The 15687-nt window shown below is 36.7% G+C and overlaps 6 protein-coding genes across 6 annotated transcripts; 1 reads left to right on the forward strand and 5 right to left on the reverse strand.

Annotated features, from left to right (window-relative positions):
* Window positions 1–74: 74 nt before the first annotated feature.
* On the reverse strand, window positions 75–3468 carry SPOG_02906 (Ric8 family guanine nucleotide exchange factor synembryn family protein). Its single transcript, XM_013165567.1, has 6 exons — window positions 3045–3468; window positions 2691–2852; window positions 2509–2622; window positions 2328–2461; window positions 1538–2281; window positions 75–1477 (listed from the first exon to the last, which is right to left on the reverse strand). The coding sequence occupies exons 1-6, from the start codon at window positions 3249–3251 to the stop codon at window positions 1381–1383; spliced, it is 1458 nt and encodes a 485-aa protein (XP_013021021.1). The 5' UTR covers window positions 3252–3468; the 3' UTR covers window positions 75–1380.
* Window positions 3469–3480: 12 nt separating this feature from the next.
* Window positions 3481–5743, reverse strand: SPOG_02905 (mitofilin; the record flags this gene model as incomplete). The annotated part of the gene is made up of 4 exons (XM_013165566.1): window positions 3481–3912; window positions 3956–5524; window positions 5566–5619; window positions 5702–5743. The coding sequence occupies 4 exons, from the start codon at window positions 5741–5743 to the stop codon at window positions 3856–3858; spliced, it is 1722 nt and encodes a 573-aa protein (XP_013021020.1). The 3' UTR covers window positions 3481–3855.
* A 1-nt stretch (window position 5744) lies between these two features.
* Window positions 5745–8083, reverse strand: SPOG_02904 (vacuolar membrane amino acid uptake transporter Fnx2). Its single transcript, XM_013165565.1, has 4 exons — window positions 7620–8083; window positions 7544–7569; window positions 7310–7476; window positions 5745–7235 (listed from the first exon to the last, which is right to left on the reverse strand). Exons 1-4 carry the CDS (start codon window positions 7873–7875, stop codon window positions 6014–6016), a joined length of 1671 nt encoding a protein of 556 aa, XP_013021019.1. The 5' UTR covers window positions 7876–8083; the 3' UTR covers window positions 5745–6013.
* Window positions 8084–8138: 55 nt separating this feature from the next.
* Window positions 8139–9131, reverse strand: SPOG_02903 (DUF757 family protein). Its single transcript, XM_013165564.1, has 6 exons — window positions 9014–9131; window positions 8963–8974; window positions 8874–8901; window positions 8776–8830; window positions 8478–8701; window positions 8139–8420 (listed from the first exon to the last, which is right to left on the reverse strand). Exons 1-6 carry the CDS (start codon window positions 9056–9058, stop codon window positions 8344–8346), a joined length of 441 nt encoding a protein of 146 aa, XP_013021018.1. The 5' UTR covers window positions 9059–9131; the 3' UTR covers window positions 8139–8343.
* Window positions 9132–9628: 497 nt separating this feature from the next.
* Window positions 9629–13372, reverse strand: SPOG_02902 (DNA repair nuclease Rad13). The gene has a single exon (XM_013165563.1). The coding sequence runs from the start codon at window positions 13151–13153 to the stop codon at window positions 9761–9763; it is 3393 nt and encodes a 1130-aa protein (XP_013021017.1). The 5' UTR covers window positions 13154–13372; the 3' UTR covers window positions 9629–9760.
* SPOG_02901 (Sad1-UNC-like carboxy terminal protein) lies at window positions 13356–15648 on the forward strand. The gene is made up of 3 exons (XM_013165562.1): window positions 13356–14976; window positions 15026–15139; window positions 15185–15648. Exons 1-3 carry the CDS (start codon window positions 13414–13416, stop codon window positions 15554–15556), a joined length of 2049 nt encoding a protein of 682 aa, XP_013021016.1. The 5' UTR covers window positions 13356–13413; the 3' UTR covers window positions 15557–15648.
* The last annotated feature ends 39 nt before the right edge of the window (window positions 15649–15687 follow it).

Consider the following 15687-nt stretch of genomic DNA (forward strand, 5'->3'; position numbering starts at 1 on the left):
CGCGGAACAAACCTTTTAAGCACCCAACAAAACCATTCTTGTCCCCAGTGTCAAGAATGCTGCTGTTAATTAACCAGAAGGATAATAAGAAAGTGGAAAAGGATGCAGTGTAATATTTGGTTTTACCCGTAAAGGTTATGTGGGGGTATCATCAGAGAAATCCTTATTGAGAATTGAAACACAATCCAATGTTCTCAGTATCCATTATCTATTTTTTTAAAATAAAAAACGCTGGATGTTTTACTATGTATATGTGATTCCATCAACGGAGCAGGTAGTAGTAGGTTAGTTTTGCTGTTTCTTTATAAGCAGGTATGTTTAGTTCTTCGGCTGTTAGTTAATGAAAATGAACAAAACAAAAATGTATGAATAGAAATAATCACTTTTCAAAAAATGTTATATTTCGTATGATAATAGTTGTCACTTTTGTAATCTTTTGCGATTCAGTGTGCGCTTCATGATTGTTATTTAGCCGAAAACCTATCGTTTACAAATAAATTTTAACTTCGCTTACACTTTGATCAGCTGGATGTGTATTTTTCTTTCGGAAAACATTCTTTGAGCATTACGAATAATGAGACCCCATGTAACTAACTTAGGCTTTTTGAAAATTTTAGGTCAGTTAGCTCAAAGGATGTCTTCATCTTAATTCATTAACTTATTCTCAAAATTGTTTTCAATTGCCTCTTGACCTTATTGTTTCTCTGTTCTTTCGCTTTTAACTGTCTCAAAGTAACTTGACTCGTCACTTATGCTGTTTTAAGCCGTGCTCCCTTTAATGGACTGTCTTTTCACTTTAACATCATATACAATTACATTGTAGATTTATTTTCACAGCTAGTGGAATTAGTGAGGTAATCCGTATAAGTGGTCCTGCTAGGCAATGTAAACAAACACTTTAAACTGGAAGCTCTTCTTATCATTCAATTGTTGAATTTATTGATCGAAATAAATCAGGGAATTATAAAAGCTATCGTTTTCGTGCTTGGTAGATTACATATAGTCAATGCCTTTTTCTTCTCCAAAAGGAAACGTCTCAACTTAATCAAGGCTACTTTAAAGAAGGAATGAAGAACCTATCTTGTATTAGAAAAAAGAGAAACAAATAAAAAACAGTTTCTTATGCTTAGTGCTCTAAACAGTCCTTCCTTGCCTTCTAGCATCAGCTTCAGTGGGATACATACGTCCATGTCAACATTGAGTACTAAGTGGGGTCAATTCATCAAGTTCTCGTAAATGGAACATAGAGGGGCTAGGTGGGGGCCAACCCAGTCCAACCAAGCAAACTATGGCTTGAAGTTTTGAGATGAGCTATGAAAAAGTAATAAATTGCTGAATGTTTTGGAAACATCCTAGTTGAATGAATGCTGAGGAAATGCATTATTCAGAATTTGAATCATCAATTTCATCATAAGACCCACTGTCAACAACTTGACGAATGGGATTTGTCACTTGGATAGCACCGTTTTTCTCTAATCTGTCAAATAGTTAATTTAATAAATCCAGTTATTATCACTCTTAAGAAAATATTTCTTACCTCTGAAATAATACGAATAGTCGTTCTGCTTCGCGCTCTTTTTCTTCCATCGTCATTGTAGAAAAGACGCCCGATTTTTTAGGCTGCTGATATTCACCCGTAATTGGATCAATTGGTTTTGAACTTTCTGATTTCAAGTCTGTTTCTGAAGTAGCTCCAGTAGATGAAGGTTCTTGCACATTAAATTCTGATGGTTCGAAATGCTTGACTCGATTTAAAATGCCAGATGCATAGCCAAATCCAACTTGGTTGGTCAGCAAGTCGGAATTATAATTGCAAAGGGCAAATAATATTGTGCCATGCCATATCGGAACATTCTCCATTAATGGTATCACGCTTAGACGTAAAAATAAACACGCCAAACTTTTTCCCTTCCTTAAACTTGTCTTTCTGTCGGATTCTTCAGGTAGGAAAACTGTTTCCAACTTTTTTCGTACTCCTTCAATAGACATGATGGAATACAAAATAACTAGTATGGGCACGAGATCTCTTTCCAATGAGAGTGATTTGTTTAGAGGAAGATCGCCCTCGAAGTGATGATAGCATCCTTCCAATGTCTCGACTAAATCCAGATTAACAATGGAATCTAAAGTCCTGATGGCTAAATCTACAACTTCAGAAGCTTGGGCGGAAACCATGTCTTTAGGATCACATTCCAAAATTGCATTGATAGCATGCCAACGTATCATGGAACCTTCATCTTGTGAATACTTCGACCAAGTACTAATAAGGATAGGCAATGCTCTGAAAAGAAAGTTAGAAAGCGTTTTCTAATTCATCAAGAACTTACGTTGACATTATCGGTTCCTCAATGGATCCTATTCGAAAAATTGGAAACAAGATCCTTAATATTTCTGTATAAAGTAACATGATCTCGCTCGCGTTACTGGATTTTGGAAGTATTTTCCATATTGCTTCCAGTTTCTACTCATGGTTAGATGAATTTCATCGAGGGAAAAATAACAACTTACTTTTACCAAACATGACGTTAATTCTTCCAAGTTTATGCATGTATCTTCTCCTCGGTTTGCCAAAAAAATGAACAAAAATCGCAGATAGACAATTTGAGACTCTATATCATTACCCTATAAGCAAGTTAGTTAGAATAAACTTCTGAAGAAATAATAACGCTAAGCTGATAAAAAAGGCGTACCTCTAATACTTCTCGGGTAAACCTTTCCAAAGAATCAAAGTGCGCGAACTGCTTTGTTATTATGGGCACCTGCATTATACAATTGGCTAGTAATTTAATCATCTCAAGACTAAGATCCTTATTCTGAGATTTGCTAGTATAGAAAAAATAGGATTTCCAGTCCTATAATAGTTAGTTTTAAAACGAATTTTAGAGCATGAAGAGTGGAACCGAAAATTCTTTCAAGGTAAACAGACTAATACACTATTAAGAGAAAGAAATGACTAGCATAATTCATGTGGATTATGCCACTAGTGATTTATAACTTGTCTTTCCAATTCCACAATTGCCCCATATATGCATGAAGTTACTAACCAAAGTATCAGCTATCCACCTTGCATTTTCCAATTGTCGACTTGTTTCTTTCAGCTGAACAATGAAATTTAAGGGTATATCTTGATAAATTGAATCTTCGTCCTGCAATTGCTTCTCTAACGTTTGTGCGTCTGTTGGTTGTGAATTCCGTAAGCAAACAAGTGTGGTTTTCTCTTTGACCACTTCCAAAAGGTTCTGTAATTCCATTTTATATCCAATTGCGTTCAAAAATTACCAATTAACCGATTATATACAAAAGATGAAGACGAGGAATCCTTTAATGAGTAAGTGGTTGGCTGCAAAATCATTATGGACAGAAAGTTATTACAAAGCTAAAAGACCAAATGACTGTGTTTGAAAATAAGTACTCTATACATGATTATTCACAGTAATAGCTTTGAATCTTAATGGTGTTGCACGTTCAGTTTTATAGTCGTTAAAATAAAAAAGACATTGGAATTTTTATGTTTCTTTTACACATAATAATTTAATAAATCTAAGCAATTTTTGAGGTTAGATTTTTGTTATTCATATATTAGGGATTAAACAAGCATGTAAACTTTCGGTCTTCGTAAATAAAAGTCGCATGGAAATCAATCTTATTCATAAACTTAAATCATGAAGGAGCGTTTATGCTGAGAGAAATTTAAATAATTTTGAAGATAAGTCAAAGTTATCGGTCAGTTATCTTAAGAGATCCGCTGTCATGAATAAGCCTCGCATTCATTCTGCTTTTAATGCTTAAAGTCAAAAATTATACACTCTGGTTTGGCAATTCTGTATACTACTAGCTTGCAACATTATAGGGAAATTATTCGTTTCCTTCTTCTTGTCTGTAAGAAGCGTATAAAGCTGAACTTTTAATAATCTAAATAAGCATTAGCAAACCCGTCGCCTAAAAATATACTTACATTTATAGCTTGTTGTAACTCCATTTTACGCCTACAAGACTCGATCCAGTCCTTGGATAAGGCTCTTGACCATTGAGAAAGAGTCAAAAGGCTCTTGACAACGGAATCATAGTCTTCGGCTATTAAACTGGATCTAGCTTCATTTAATACACCACGAACTGACTGAATTTCTGGAGACTTAAATAGGCTGATAGGCAATTGACTCAAAACAATACTCTTCAAGTGACCTAAAAATCCGCTGTCTACGGTAAGGAAACAGGTTTTGTAAATTTCTCTCGATAAAACATCAAACTTCATTTGTAATTCTTTCTTGGAAAGCACTGGACCAGATTGTAAGGTAGAGTCGATGATATTAAAAGCTAAACCGGACAGTTGGTCTTCCTGACTAGCATCCTTTAGATCTTGAAGATCTTTTTCCAGAGATTGATTATTACGAAAGTTAATATCTTTCTCCACCTTTTCAAGGGCCTTTTGTACACTAATGAATTTAGTCATACGTCCGTTGTCAAACATGACGCTTCGAGCAAGGTTTTGAAGCTCGTCGAAAGCGTTTCGGAGCTCACTTAACTTTCCAAGTCTTGATCCACGTTCTTGTTCCACTTGGGCCTTGACAGCTTGGAGATGCATGCGTTCCATTTCAATGGCTTGTTCTGTTAACTCGTTCTTCAATTTTGTTTCATAGACAGCAGTTGCTCGAACAAGCTCTTCATGTAATCTTGAATCGTGAATGATTTGAAGTCGCTGCTTCTCTTGTTCAAATAGTTCGCGCCATTCTTGATCGCGTACCGCCAAAACATCATCCATTTTGAGGTTCCATTCCTCCATCTTTGACTTCAGGCGCTTTTCATAGAGCTCTTTTTGCTCCTCCTGTAATTGTGAAAGCTGAACACGAAGTTGATGGGCTTCGTTTAAAGATGACTCAAATCTACGCGTTTGATCCTTTAGTTCTTCCTCATGAGCACGCTGTAAAGTATGGGCAATTGCAGGAGCTGCCGTGACAGAAAGCCCGGTTTCTTGATCAAGACCTAAGTCCGATACAGCTGCATATTTGGCATTTTCTTTTACCTCATCCGCAGAATTAGCGTTGGTTTCATGCTTCACGTTGCTTTCCTCATTAGTTGGTTTGTCCTGTTTCAGTTCACTAGGAATTGCCTTTTCTTTACGCTTTGCATTCTCAACAACTTCCCGTGAGACTCCCGGAGAAGCGTTTGGCTGCATCATTTTAGGTCTGTCATGTATAAGGATTTTATTACCACCAAAAAATTTGTAGCCAATCCAGGAATGCTCAATTGCAGGTAGAACCTTGTCACCGAACGGGGCATATTTTGCAAATACATCATAGAATTTGGGGTTTTCAAAGCTATACCACACTCCTCCGGCGTATCCTGTAAGGCCTAAGAAAGCTAAAAAGAGAAAACTATTCCGAAGCTTTTTGCTACTCGTGACGTTACCGTCCGAACGAGTTTGTTCTTGTCCAATTTTTGGAGGAATTGGAGAAGCTGGGGTTTTGGGCTCAGGTTTTACATTGGATGATTCTAATGTATTTTGGACGGAATGAACCCAAAACGACTACTAAAGTTAGAAATATAAAACATCACCATACTACATACACGTTTGATGTTCTGTTCTACTAAAGGAAGGTGTTTTCGAACAGTTTTAAGCTGCTGATGCATTGAGAAGGGTTAATAACTAAGAGAGTTCACTTGACGCATCTGGAGTAAGCGGTTCTCAATTAATGGAGCATACCGAGTTTGGTATATTATTTAAGGAAGTTTTACGCAAGAACATTAATAAACATTGAATCATTGGTTTTGGTTTTTTTGCTTCGGTAAGAAGTTTCAGAACCCTGTGTTTCGGCTATGCGAGCGTATAATTGTTTTCAGAAGATATTATTAATAATTTCATACTTTAGGGTGGAAAAATAACAATAGGAAATAGACGATTAGCAAAGAAGCAACACCCAGAAAATTAAGCTAAGCAAATTATAAGGCAATACAGGGGCAAAATTGAAGGTGAAATAAGGCAAACAACAACGGTATAACTAGTAATATTTCGGGACTAGATTTGTTGACTGCGTATGAACAAAGAGATTAATAATGCAACAAAAAATGAAATAGACGTAAACAAAAAGGTGTAGTGAACACTTGTTAAAAGCGCACGGATGACAATATTTCGGATTTGCTCAGGAAGAGTATGAACAAATGAGATATCTTTTTGCAGTTGGTGAACGAGTTCGTCCAGTCCATAATCAAAGTACTTCCTTAACTGATTTTTCAAAGAAGTCTGAATAATGGACGATGAAACAGAGACACCGAGAACGCATCCGTTGGATCGGAACAAGTAAGATGTAGCAATGGCAGAAGCTTGCAAGGAGGGAGGGGATGCATGGATAATAGCAACTAATGTAGTCGTTATAGAAATACCAGTTCCTAAACCTCCTAGAGCAGGATATAAAATATATTCCCAAACATGTGTGTTTAAACCATATCGTAACATACACAAAGCCCCGACGAATGCAACAAAGTAGCTGATAACTGTAATTCTCTTGTAATTTCCAGTCATATTTATCACAATTCCGCCAAGCAAAGAACCAACACTTGAACCTACAATCATTGGGATCAACCAGGCGCCAGATTTTTCGGTACTTTGATTCATGACCGCTTGATAATAGATTGGTAAAGAGTAAATCCAGCTAAGTTGAGACAAACTTTGAAAGAAATTACAAAGATAGGCAGACAAACATGTTCTATCTTTCAGCACAGTTATAGGGGCTAATGGTTCTTCGGCAACGTAAGTTTCAACATAAATAAAAGCGACATAGGAGACAAGCGATCCTGCAATGAGAGTCCCAACTAAAAAATCTGACCATGCTCGAGTGTTTCCTCCGAGAGTTAAAGCAAAAGTCATATTAAAGACACCTGAGATTAACAGAAGAAGACCCAACCAATCGATTCTCGAAAACTTTTCAGTGAAGCTTTCTCGATTTTGATATGGAAGATGAAGAAAGAAAGTGACAGTAAGGAATGCTGCTACCAGCAGGGGTACTTGAATGAAGAATCCCAATCTCCAAGTGAATTGATCAGCGAAAAATCCACCTATAGGACCACCCAAACTAGAACCAACCGCAAAAAACACATTTATAATACCTTGATATGTTCCACGCTGCTTTAAAGGTACAAGGTCACTCATTAAAATCGTAACTGTAGAGTTCATGCCACCTCCGCCGATACCTGCAATAGCACGAGCAGCTACGAGTTGATATAACGATTGAGATAAGCCGCTAATAAAGTTAGTTTTTTTTGTTGAAGATACGAAGGAATGTGCTATCTCTTTCAAGAATAACTTTGAACGTACCAGAATAAGCAACCAAGTCCAAAGACACAATAAGCAAATAGAAGAGTTGATTTTCTTCCATATATTTCACAAAATCGTCCGAATAAAGGTTGGAAGGCTGTACATGCTATCATGTATGAAGTAGCAGCCCAAGAGATTTCATTGAACTTTCCAAATTCAGCACCGATCTGTAGGATATCATGGTTAGTATAATGATACATTTTGATGCTTTCAGATATTGAGTTTCAATTGTACCTTAGTATATGTGGAAGCCACAATGGCTAGAATAAGTTAGCATACAGAAAAGTCAAGTGTATTGAAAGCGACTTACTATTATCCAGAGCAGACAAAATGACACCTAATAAAAGTGCAGGAAGTACTTTCCAAACTGCAGTACCAGATGTTTTTCCTTTGTCTACGCTACTAACATCTCCATAAGATTGACTGTGAGATGTAACATTGACATTGTCAGACTTTTTTTGATTGTCTGAAAACGATGCATAAGAAACAAACGACGCATCATTCCTCGAATGCAAGATGCTTTCACGCTCCTGACTACTTCCTCGGCTGGGATTTTCGGTAAACATGTTCCAAAAAATTGGTAACAAAGGACGTCTCTACGACCAACAGTTTTTTATGTTTAGAGAAACCGGTAAAGACAGTTCAAGGCTCAATTGCTCTATTAATAATGTGAAAAAGGGCAGGTGAACACTATGGAAGTTGAAAGGTTTACAAAGCTCCTTATCGTTTGGGCAAATTTAACTTACGAAGGAATAAAGCCTCCTTATAATAAGTTTGCTGTTGTTTCCTTCATGAAGTGATGACTTTATGATAATATTCATTTAAAGTTCTTTAATTTTTTAATTATGTTTATTTATTTATTTATTTATTTTTTGGAAATGCGATCGAACACCCTGAAAGCTCTGAAAAACACATAGGTTACCTCTGTAAACAAACAATAAAACAATGTCTACGATACCGTATAATTTACGACATAAAGTGACCCAGAATAAAGAGCTAAACTTTTATTATATCTTTTTAAACCCTCCAAATTTTTACTTTTTGCAGATCCAGTCATTTAAACCGTACTTATTGCGAGCAATCTCAAAAGCAAAAAATTGCATACGAGGAACTAGAAATAAGGTCAGTACACAAATGCAATAGCACGTTTATGGTCATATTAACATACCAAAAATGGTAGTATCCTGTTCATATTCGTCGGTATTGCGGACACGGAGTAAGGTACCAAAATTGTAATCATCGATTTTCTTTTGGTAACGCATCATGAAAGGGCGCCAGGCTGCCTTACCCTTGGCAGACTTCATTTCCTCCTCATTGACGAATTCAGCGGTCTTGGGGTCCTCAAACTCAGGAAACGTTTTCTTCAAGTCTTCAAAAATTTCGTCATCGTACCTTGTACATGGTTAGATTCAAAAAATAACAAAACAAATATTAAAAAAGGAAATAGATTCCAACCAATTTCATACTTCGTGAGACGCAATTCGGTTCCTTTACGCATGCCTAAAAGACTCCAGTAGATCTCTGTAAATTGTTAGAAACTATCACCACAATCGAAGCTACATACGCGCTTGCTCAACAGCTTTAACTGCAAACTAAAAGGATTCGCGATTAGTATTTCCAACTAGAAAAAATTCCTTTTTACAAGTTCATTACCTGCATTTCAATCTACAAAAGTTAGTTAACTCACAGCAAATAAGTACGAACCTCAGCGGCATTTTCAGCCTTTTCTGCTTCAATATTTGTGGACATTTTCAAGAATTTGGCAGAAGTATGCAAAGGTTTGTGCTTTTCATGCTTTTTTTCTCTACACGGCTCAGGTAACTATTGTCGGGTAACATGGCTCCTTTAAATGGGCCTAGTGGTTATAAAACGAAATATCGAGTAGTAAGTGTCATCGTTATTTTTTATTGCATACTAAAAATGTATGATATATCATACTATGGTTTTTAAATAAAAGGATATTTATTTACAATTAAGCAAACTTTTATTCTTTGTTTATTGTTTCCATATCGTGAGCAGGCAAGCAAAAATAACGGTTTGTATTAATTCTTTATAAACTTTTTATTTTTGGTGATCCTCACATACGAATTGAAGCCAATTCTTGGGAATTTTATTTAGTCGTCGAAAGTATGATAATTGCTTCTTGTTCCTTTGTGAGCAATGAAACAAAATAGCATCAAAGATATTAAAATTCCTTTAGAAACTGCTTTGATTGGCTTTTCATGTAGGAAAAAATCCTGCTCGATTACTTGTAAAAACAGCATAACGATGCTTGTCTTTGCTTCTATTCTTACAAAAAGTAATAATACGCATGAAAAAACAACATTCAACATTGCCGTTTTACAATATAAATGGAAAATAGAATTCTATTTATTTTTATTTATTTATTTTTTTTTAATTATAATCTCCCTAACTAAAATTTTTTATCTCAGCCATAATCCTTACAAAACATTAACGCTTGCGTATTTTAGAAGGTTTCTTAGTTAGCTTGGTAGATAGTTCAGTTTTAAGTGTAGTAGGAGCTGTTTGCTGGGAATGTTTGCTAAAGGATAAGGAGGAAGTCTCACCATCAGAACTGGAATCAGAATCGGAATCTTTACGATTTTGCATCATCTTTTTTCTCTTGGCAATCCTTCGTTTCAAACCGTCAGACATTTGGTTTCGTTCACTTTCCTCGTTGGCACTAGCATCTGTGACTCTTAAAGAAGCTGCTGAATCTTGTTCATTTTGTTCAGATCGAAAAGATGCAAGAGCATTTTCCATTCGTTTGCTTCGAAATTGATAAGCAACTCTAGGAGCAAACACGTTTCCACCTGAGAAAAATTGTGTCAAGTTCGATTGTGTTCCTTCAAAATCTTTCCTATTAAGGTCTTGAATAATTGGAAGCAGCACCTCATTCGCCCTTTGTTTGGACCATCCTACAGTCGCCATCAAAAATTGTCTTAATTCATCTAAATCAGGGATGCCCCATTGAAATGTCTGCTTGCTATCGTCAACATTTGGATGCAAATATGCTTCATCAACCATCGGGTTTGGAAAATCCGGAGGAATAATTACTTTTCCTAATAATTTGCTGACACGTCTCTTAACAGGTGTGTTCAGATCTTCCTTGATTGCTTGTCCGGTTGACAATCGCTGAAACCATTGCTTGAATTCAAACAAGCCAGCATCGCCTGGAAACTCATGCAGAATTTCCAAAGCTAACACAGGACCGACTTTTGCTAATCCCATTGTGTAATCACTTCCTAATAAATGAGCAAGTCGTATAAGTTTAACTTGATCAACATTAAACTCTCGCTTCATATCATCCATCAAATATAATTCTACATATTTATTTTGGTTAAACATGTTACGATAAATTCTCGTGCCTCCAAAAAGAAAAACGTCTGAATCGTCGGTTACTATACCATCAACCAGTTTCAATTCTAGCAGTTTTGCACATTGAGCTTCAGCCTCTTGAGGTGCAACAATATAAGGCAAACCAAAAAGTTGAAGTAGCTCTTGACATTCTCGAATCATTATTTGCGTCACTTCATCTGCATCACGCTTTTCGGTCCTTCTTTGAACTTTAAGTTCTTGGATTCTCTTTTCAAAAGCTTCCTGGTCCCAGCTGTTATTCGTAGTCTTTTTATTTAATTCAGACACAAACCGATCGTATTCCTTTTCTTCCTCAGCCATGCGAATCATCATATCTTCTTCTTCTTCGTCCATTAAATTCTGTGCAACTTCAACGTTATCCTCTTCATCGGCACTACTAGCTTTTACAATCGCTGGAACTTCAGGAATTGTTTCTTTTTGGGAACCAACATTGGACGATTCATTTCTAAAATCCGCATTTTCATAAGAATAATTTTCCTTACCCAACTTAAAAATGTTATCCTCTTCATCGGCTTTATTAACAGTTTCGATCATTGAGACTTCAGGAGTTGTTACTTGTTTGGAATTCACATTGGATGATTCTTTGGGAAAATCTTTCACATTTTTATAAGGAAAATCTTCCTCACCCACCTGAACGTGTGAAGAAGAAGGTCTATTAATATCCTCATTCCCAAGTAAAGAAAACCTGTCCGAGTCTAAGGGTTGTGACTCTTCCTTGATATGAGCAGCTTTGCCATTGAAAATATCAAACGATCCCTCAGGTCTATCGACTTGAGGAATCATTTGTGACTCATCAAGCTGCTCTTCGGTTTCCTGTTGTTGTCCTGTATCATTTTCAGACTCGTGTTTATAAGAAGCTAACATGGAATTGCTTGCGTTTAAGCTTTTGAACTCATTTTGCTCCGGAGCTTTGTCCTTAAGACCCGAAAAAAATATGGATTTTCCCCAGTCCATTTCTTTAAAAGGCAACGGTTCTAAAGCTAAAGCAGAATTACTTTCGTGTTGATCAAGCGTGGGTAAATCATCCATAAAAATTGTATTATTTGGTTCATCCTTCTGCACTGAGCTTTCTACGTTGTCAACATGGGAAAGCTTTAACACTGCATTTTCTGATCGATTTTTTTCTACTGAAGAGACATCATTAGACTTTGGAGGGTGAGTTTTATCTTCATTAGATTCTGCCTCCTGCTGAATGTTGTCTATATCCGCGGTAGAGAGATTGAACAAGTTTGTAGTCCCATCGCGATTGTAAGCCTCAATTGATTCTTGTGTAGCTAGCTGTGTCATAATTTCATCGATTTCTTTATTTTCAGACTCCTCGTCGAAGGAATGCTCCTTTACTTCCTTCAATTTTGCTGCTACCAATTCTTTTGGATTCATGAGTTTCTGAGTTTCTGGAAGCGGCACATCATTAAATTCCGCGTCTTCATCATCTTCTCCCATTGTACTGCTTAATTTAATTGCATCTTCATCAACGACGATAGGGTCATTCTTTGCTGTTCCAGAAATAACACCAAGGGCCCAACCACCCTCAGCGCCTTCGTTCTTTACCAAAATATACTCTCTATTTTTCTCGCTTGCGACTCGGCCTGGACCAAATTGGTTCATACCAGTAAAATCCATGAGTCGTTGAGTTAAGTCATTTCTTTCTTTCAATCGTTCGATTTGAAAACGGGAAAAATCCATTCTATTCGGAAACATTTCAGCCAATTGTTCAGTACTGAGACCCATTCTCAAACGTGATCTAAGCCGAGCTGCGCTAAGAATACTATATTTATCAGTATCAGGGAGAGACCGAAACATGCTTGAATCAAAATCAATACTTGAGAAATCAAATAAATTTATATCCTCTAGATTCCCAAAATTTGATGCATAATTGGCTAAATCTTCTTGTGACATTACACGAGGGTCATGAGTGCTGTTCAAATTATCGAAAGAAACATCCATATCAGGTAATTGATAAGGATCCGGTTTAAGATATCTTTTTGGTTGATTAAGAGCAGGTTTTACATCATGATTGTCTAGGGACATTGAAGATAGTTTTTGATGTTTCGCCTGTGAAGAAGCATCTACTTCAGCCTCTGCCTTTCGACTTTCCTCTTCAAGACGAATAGCCTGGTGTCTCATTTGCAATGCGTAAAGTTTATTTGCAGTTAAAGCTGCATTTTCTTGCCTGTCAACTCGTCTAGCTTGACGCTTTCTTAAAGTCTGACGCTTTAAAGCAGGGGCACCTCCATCAAAAACAAAGACAGGCTTGATACCAAAGAACAATAATTTACAAATTCTCCGAAAGAAACCAACAATATGGCTACTTTTTAGCTGGTTTCCCTCTTTATCGCGTACAGCTTTTAAAAATTGGTATATCCAGATTGATGCATCCACTGCTAATCTCTTGTCATTAAGAGTTTCAAGCTTTACAGGCCTTTTAACAGGTTCAAGGACGTTCCAAAGACCAGAAACTCCCATTTTTAAAGAGAATTAACCCTTCTAAATTCGATTCACAGTCTAAAAATTCAGCGTTTGTCGATGCCACCGCGAGTGAATTAAAAATTAAAAAAAACAAGCACTGCTCACACGAGTTCTTCACGAATTCGTAAAAAATAAAAGCATCAAGTCATTTCTGACTGCTTTTACGGTTGTTTGTACAATATAGATATGGTTAATTGCAAGTAAAATGTAGTACGTTGTGCTAGGCTTAAACTGCTTCTCCACCACTGAAGGCCTATATGCGAGTGGTCTTCGAGCTTTTTATTAGGTACTTAAATGTATCTTTGTTTAAATATTTTATTTTCTTTATATTTATTTTCTCGAATTGTAACGCATTGACTTATCAAGATTCCGCTTTTTGCGAGAATACCCATTCAATCATACTAGACATCTTTCGTGATGAGCATGAGCAATGTTCCAGTTATGAATTTGTTCAGGAAGACATAAATTCTGATATAGTCTCGAAAAATTCACGAGATTTTGAGGCAACTAGTCTCCCGGTTCAGTTTGATCTTGCTGAAAAGCCATCGCCATCCATGGAGGATTTATCAATGAACGAAACTACTTCATTAGAAAATCCAAGCAGAATGATGGCATCAACTTCCGTCAAGACAGGTTTTGAGTCTGCAAGTTTGGAACAGCCAAGTCCGCAAGCCTCTATCTATACCACTGTTACGGATGAAGCTTACAATGAGAGTGCATTTGAAACAAAGGATAATTTTCAATCTCAAGGCTGCATCGAAACAAGTCCTGCTTCGAAAGAAGGCATTTCATCTGAGGCCCCAATTGCGACTCATGTAGCATCTGAAGAAAAGCGTTTTAATTTTGCTTCGACTGACTGTGCCGCAGCAGTTTTGAAAACTAACCCTGAAGCTGAGGGCGCTTCCTCTATCTTAACTGAGAACAAGGATAAATACATGTTGAACAAATGCTCCGCCGCAAAGAAGTTTGTGATTATAGAACTATGTGAGGATATCTACGTTGATACAGTCCAAATTGCAAATTTTGAGTTTTTTTCAAGCATTTTCCGAACAATCCGTATCAGCGTTAGCGGAAAATACCCGAAGCACGAATCCTCATGGATGGAGCTTGGCACCTTCACTGCGATGAATTTGAGAACTCTGCAGTCTTTCCACATAGAAAACCCTCTAATATGGGCTAAGTATATGAAGATTGAGGTATTGAGTCACTACGGTTCTGAATTTTACTGCCCATTAAGCTTAGTTCACGTTTTCGGTAAAACTATGATTGAAGAATTTGAAGAGGAAAATGAAGATGAATATTCTAATGGTTCTAATCCTTCTCAAAATATCCAAGCTGACAGTTTGAACGCTAAAGCAAAAAACGATAGCCAAGCTTTTCAATCCGAGCAGACCGCTTCGGCATCGAATACTGTGCAAACCGAAATCTATTCTCAAAATTCCGCCATGACTGCCATGAATGCAGCAACTTCGAGCCCTCCAGAATCGAAAAACAGTGTGATTGAGGAAGATCAGGGTCTTTGTAATAGTTATAAAGACTACGTTACGAGTTCTTTATCCTCTTCAATTGTCACAGGTAATGTAACATCTTCTGCAGCAGTGTCTTCTCCTTTTCCCACGACAACCCATCATTTGAACCAAGAAAGTGTTTATAAAAACATAAATAAGCGTCTTTATACTTTGGAAGAAAGAAAAAAGGTGTTTGATGAAGCTATTCAGAAGGTGTTGATATCATTTGGAAAACACGATGCGAAACAACTGAACTTTTCGGGTTTACTAAATGAAATTAGCATGTCCTATAGGGAAGAATTTGAGCATTTGGTGAGTAAAAGCAATCATATTTTGTTCGACTGAAATCTAACGTCTTTAGCGATACCAATCTCAGAGGCTTCAATCCTCTTTTTATATACTTCAAGCTCGATTAGAGTTGGCTTCTGCAGAAAACGAGTTTATCCAAAGAAGAATTCAGTCACTGAGTGACGATGTAAGCTTTACACCTCTCTACTTAAGTTAACTAACTTGTTCTCAGTCATCTTTCCAAAAAAGATTATTGGTGCTCCAGTTAACCCTTTTAATCGTCCTAGTGGTATATATAGCTGTATCATACTTTCCAGCAAATCCTTCTGTCAATGGTAATGTGCTGCTGCAATCCTCATCTGTTACTCCAACATTTGATTCAAATGATGACTACCGTCATGCATATCCTATGGATAGGTCTGAACTCACTGTAAGCCATCCTTCGTTTAACTCAAAATCATCGAATGATTCCTCTGTTGTATATAAATTTACTGAAAATACAGACGATGAACAACCGTCTCGATCTAATATTGTCCCTGTTCCACGAATGAAGCCCCCGGCCATGAAGAAGTTTCTTCATTCTCGAAGCTACTCCGTTTATTAATTAATTGTTTCTTAAGAAATCATTATAATTTTAGAATATATGAGTTAATAGCAATAATATCATTAATTACATTCAAATTTGAGACTCAGAACTATCGTTTCGTTTAATTAAAATTGAACTTTATTTTCGGT

This window comes from Schizosaccharomyces cryophilus (genome assembly GCF_000004155.1).
Source record: "Schizosaccharomyces cryophilus OY26 unplaced genomic scaffold supercont4.1, whole genome shotgun sequence".
NCBI classification, from domain to species: domain Eukaryota; kingdom Fungi; phylum Ascomycota; class Schizosaccharomycetes; order Schizosaccharomycetales; family Schizosaccharomycetaceae; genus Schizosaccharomyces; species Schizosaccharomyces cryophilus.

Coding starts and splice junctions, on each gene's coding strand:
- SPOG_02904 (XM_013165565.1), bottom strand. CDS start 7,875: ATGTTTACCGAAAATCCCAGCCGAGGAAGTAGTCAGGAGCGTGAAAGC. Junction 7,570..7,619: donor TTTGTCTGCTCTGGATAATA/GTAAGTCGCTTT, acceptor AACTTATTCTAG/CCATTGTGGCTTCCACATAT. Junction 7,236..7,309: donor GGACTTGGTTGCTTATTCTG/GTACGTTCAAAG, acceptor TAACTTTATTAG/CGGCTTATCTCAATCGTTAT.
- SPOG_02902 (XM_013165563.1), bottom strand. CDS start 13,153: ATGGGAGTTTCTGGTCTTTGGAACGTCCTTGAACCTGTTAAAAGGCCT.
- SPOG_02906 (XM_013165567.1), bottom strand. CDS start 3,251: ATGGAATTACAGAACCTTTTGGAAGTGGTCAAAGAGAAAACCACACTT. Junction 2,853..3,044: donor GGTGGATAGCTGATACTTTG/GTTAGTAACTTC, acceptor TAACTATTATAG/GACTGGAAATCCTATTTTTT. Junction 2,282..2,327: donor GAGGAACCGATAATGTCAAC/GTAAGTTCTTGA, acceptor CTTTCTTTTCAG/AGCATTGCCTATCCTTATTA.
- SPOG_02901 (XM_013165562.1), top strand. CDS start 13,414: ATGCGAGTGGTCTTCGAGCTTTTTATTAGGTACTTAAATGTATCTTTG. Junction 14,977..15,025: donor GGGAAGAATTTGAGCATTTG/GTGAGTAAAAGC, acceptor TAACGTCTTTAG/CGATACCAATCTCAGAGGCT. Junction 15,140..15,184: donor TTCAGTCACTGAGTGACGAT/GTAAGCTTTACA, acceptor ACTTGTTCTCAG/TCATCTTTCCAAAAAAGATT.
- SPOG_02903 (XM_013165564.1), bottom strand. CDS start 9,058: ATGTCCACAAATATTGAAGCAGAAAAGGCTGAAAATGCCGCTGAG. Junction 8,702..8,775: donor ACCGAATTGCGTCTCACGAA/GTATGAAATTGG, acceptor ACCATGTACAAG/GTACGATGACGAAATTTTTG. Junction 8,421..8,477: donor ACAGGATACTACCATTTTTG/GTATGTTAATAT, acceptor CCTTATTTCTAG/TTCCTCGTATGCAATTTTTT.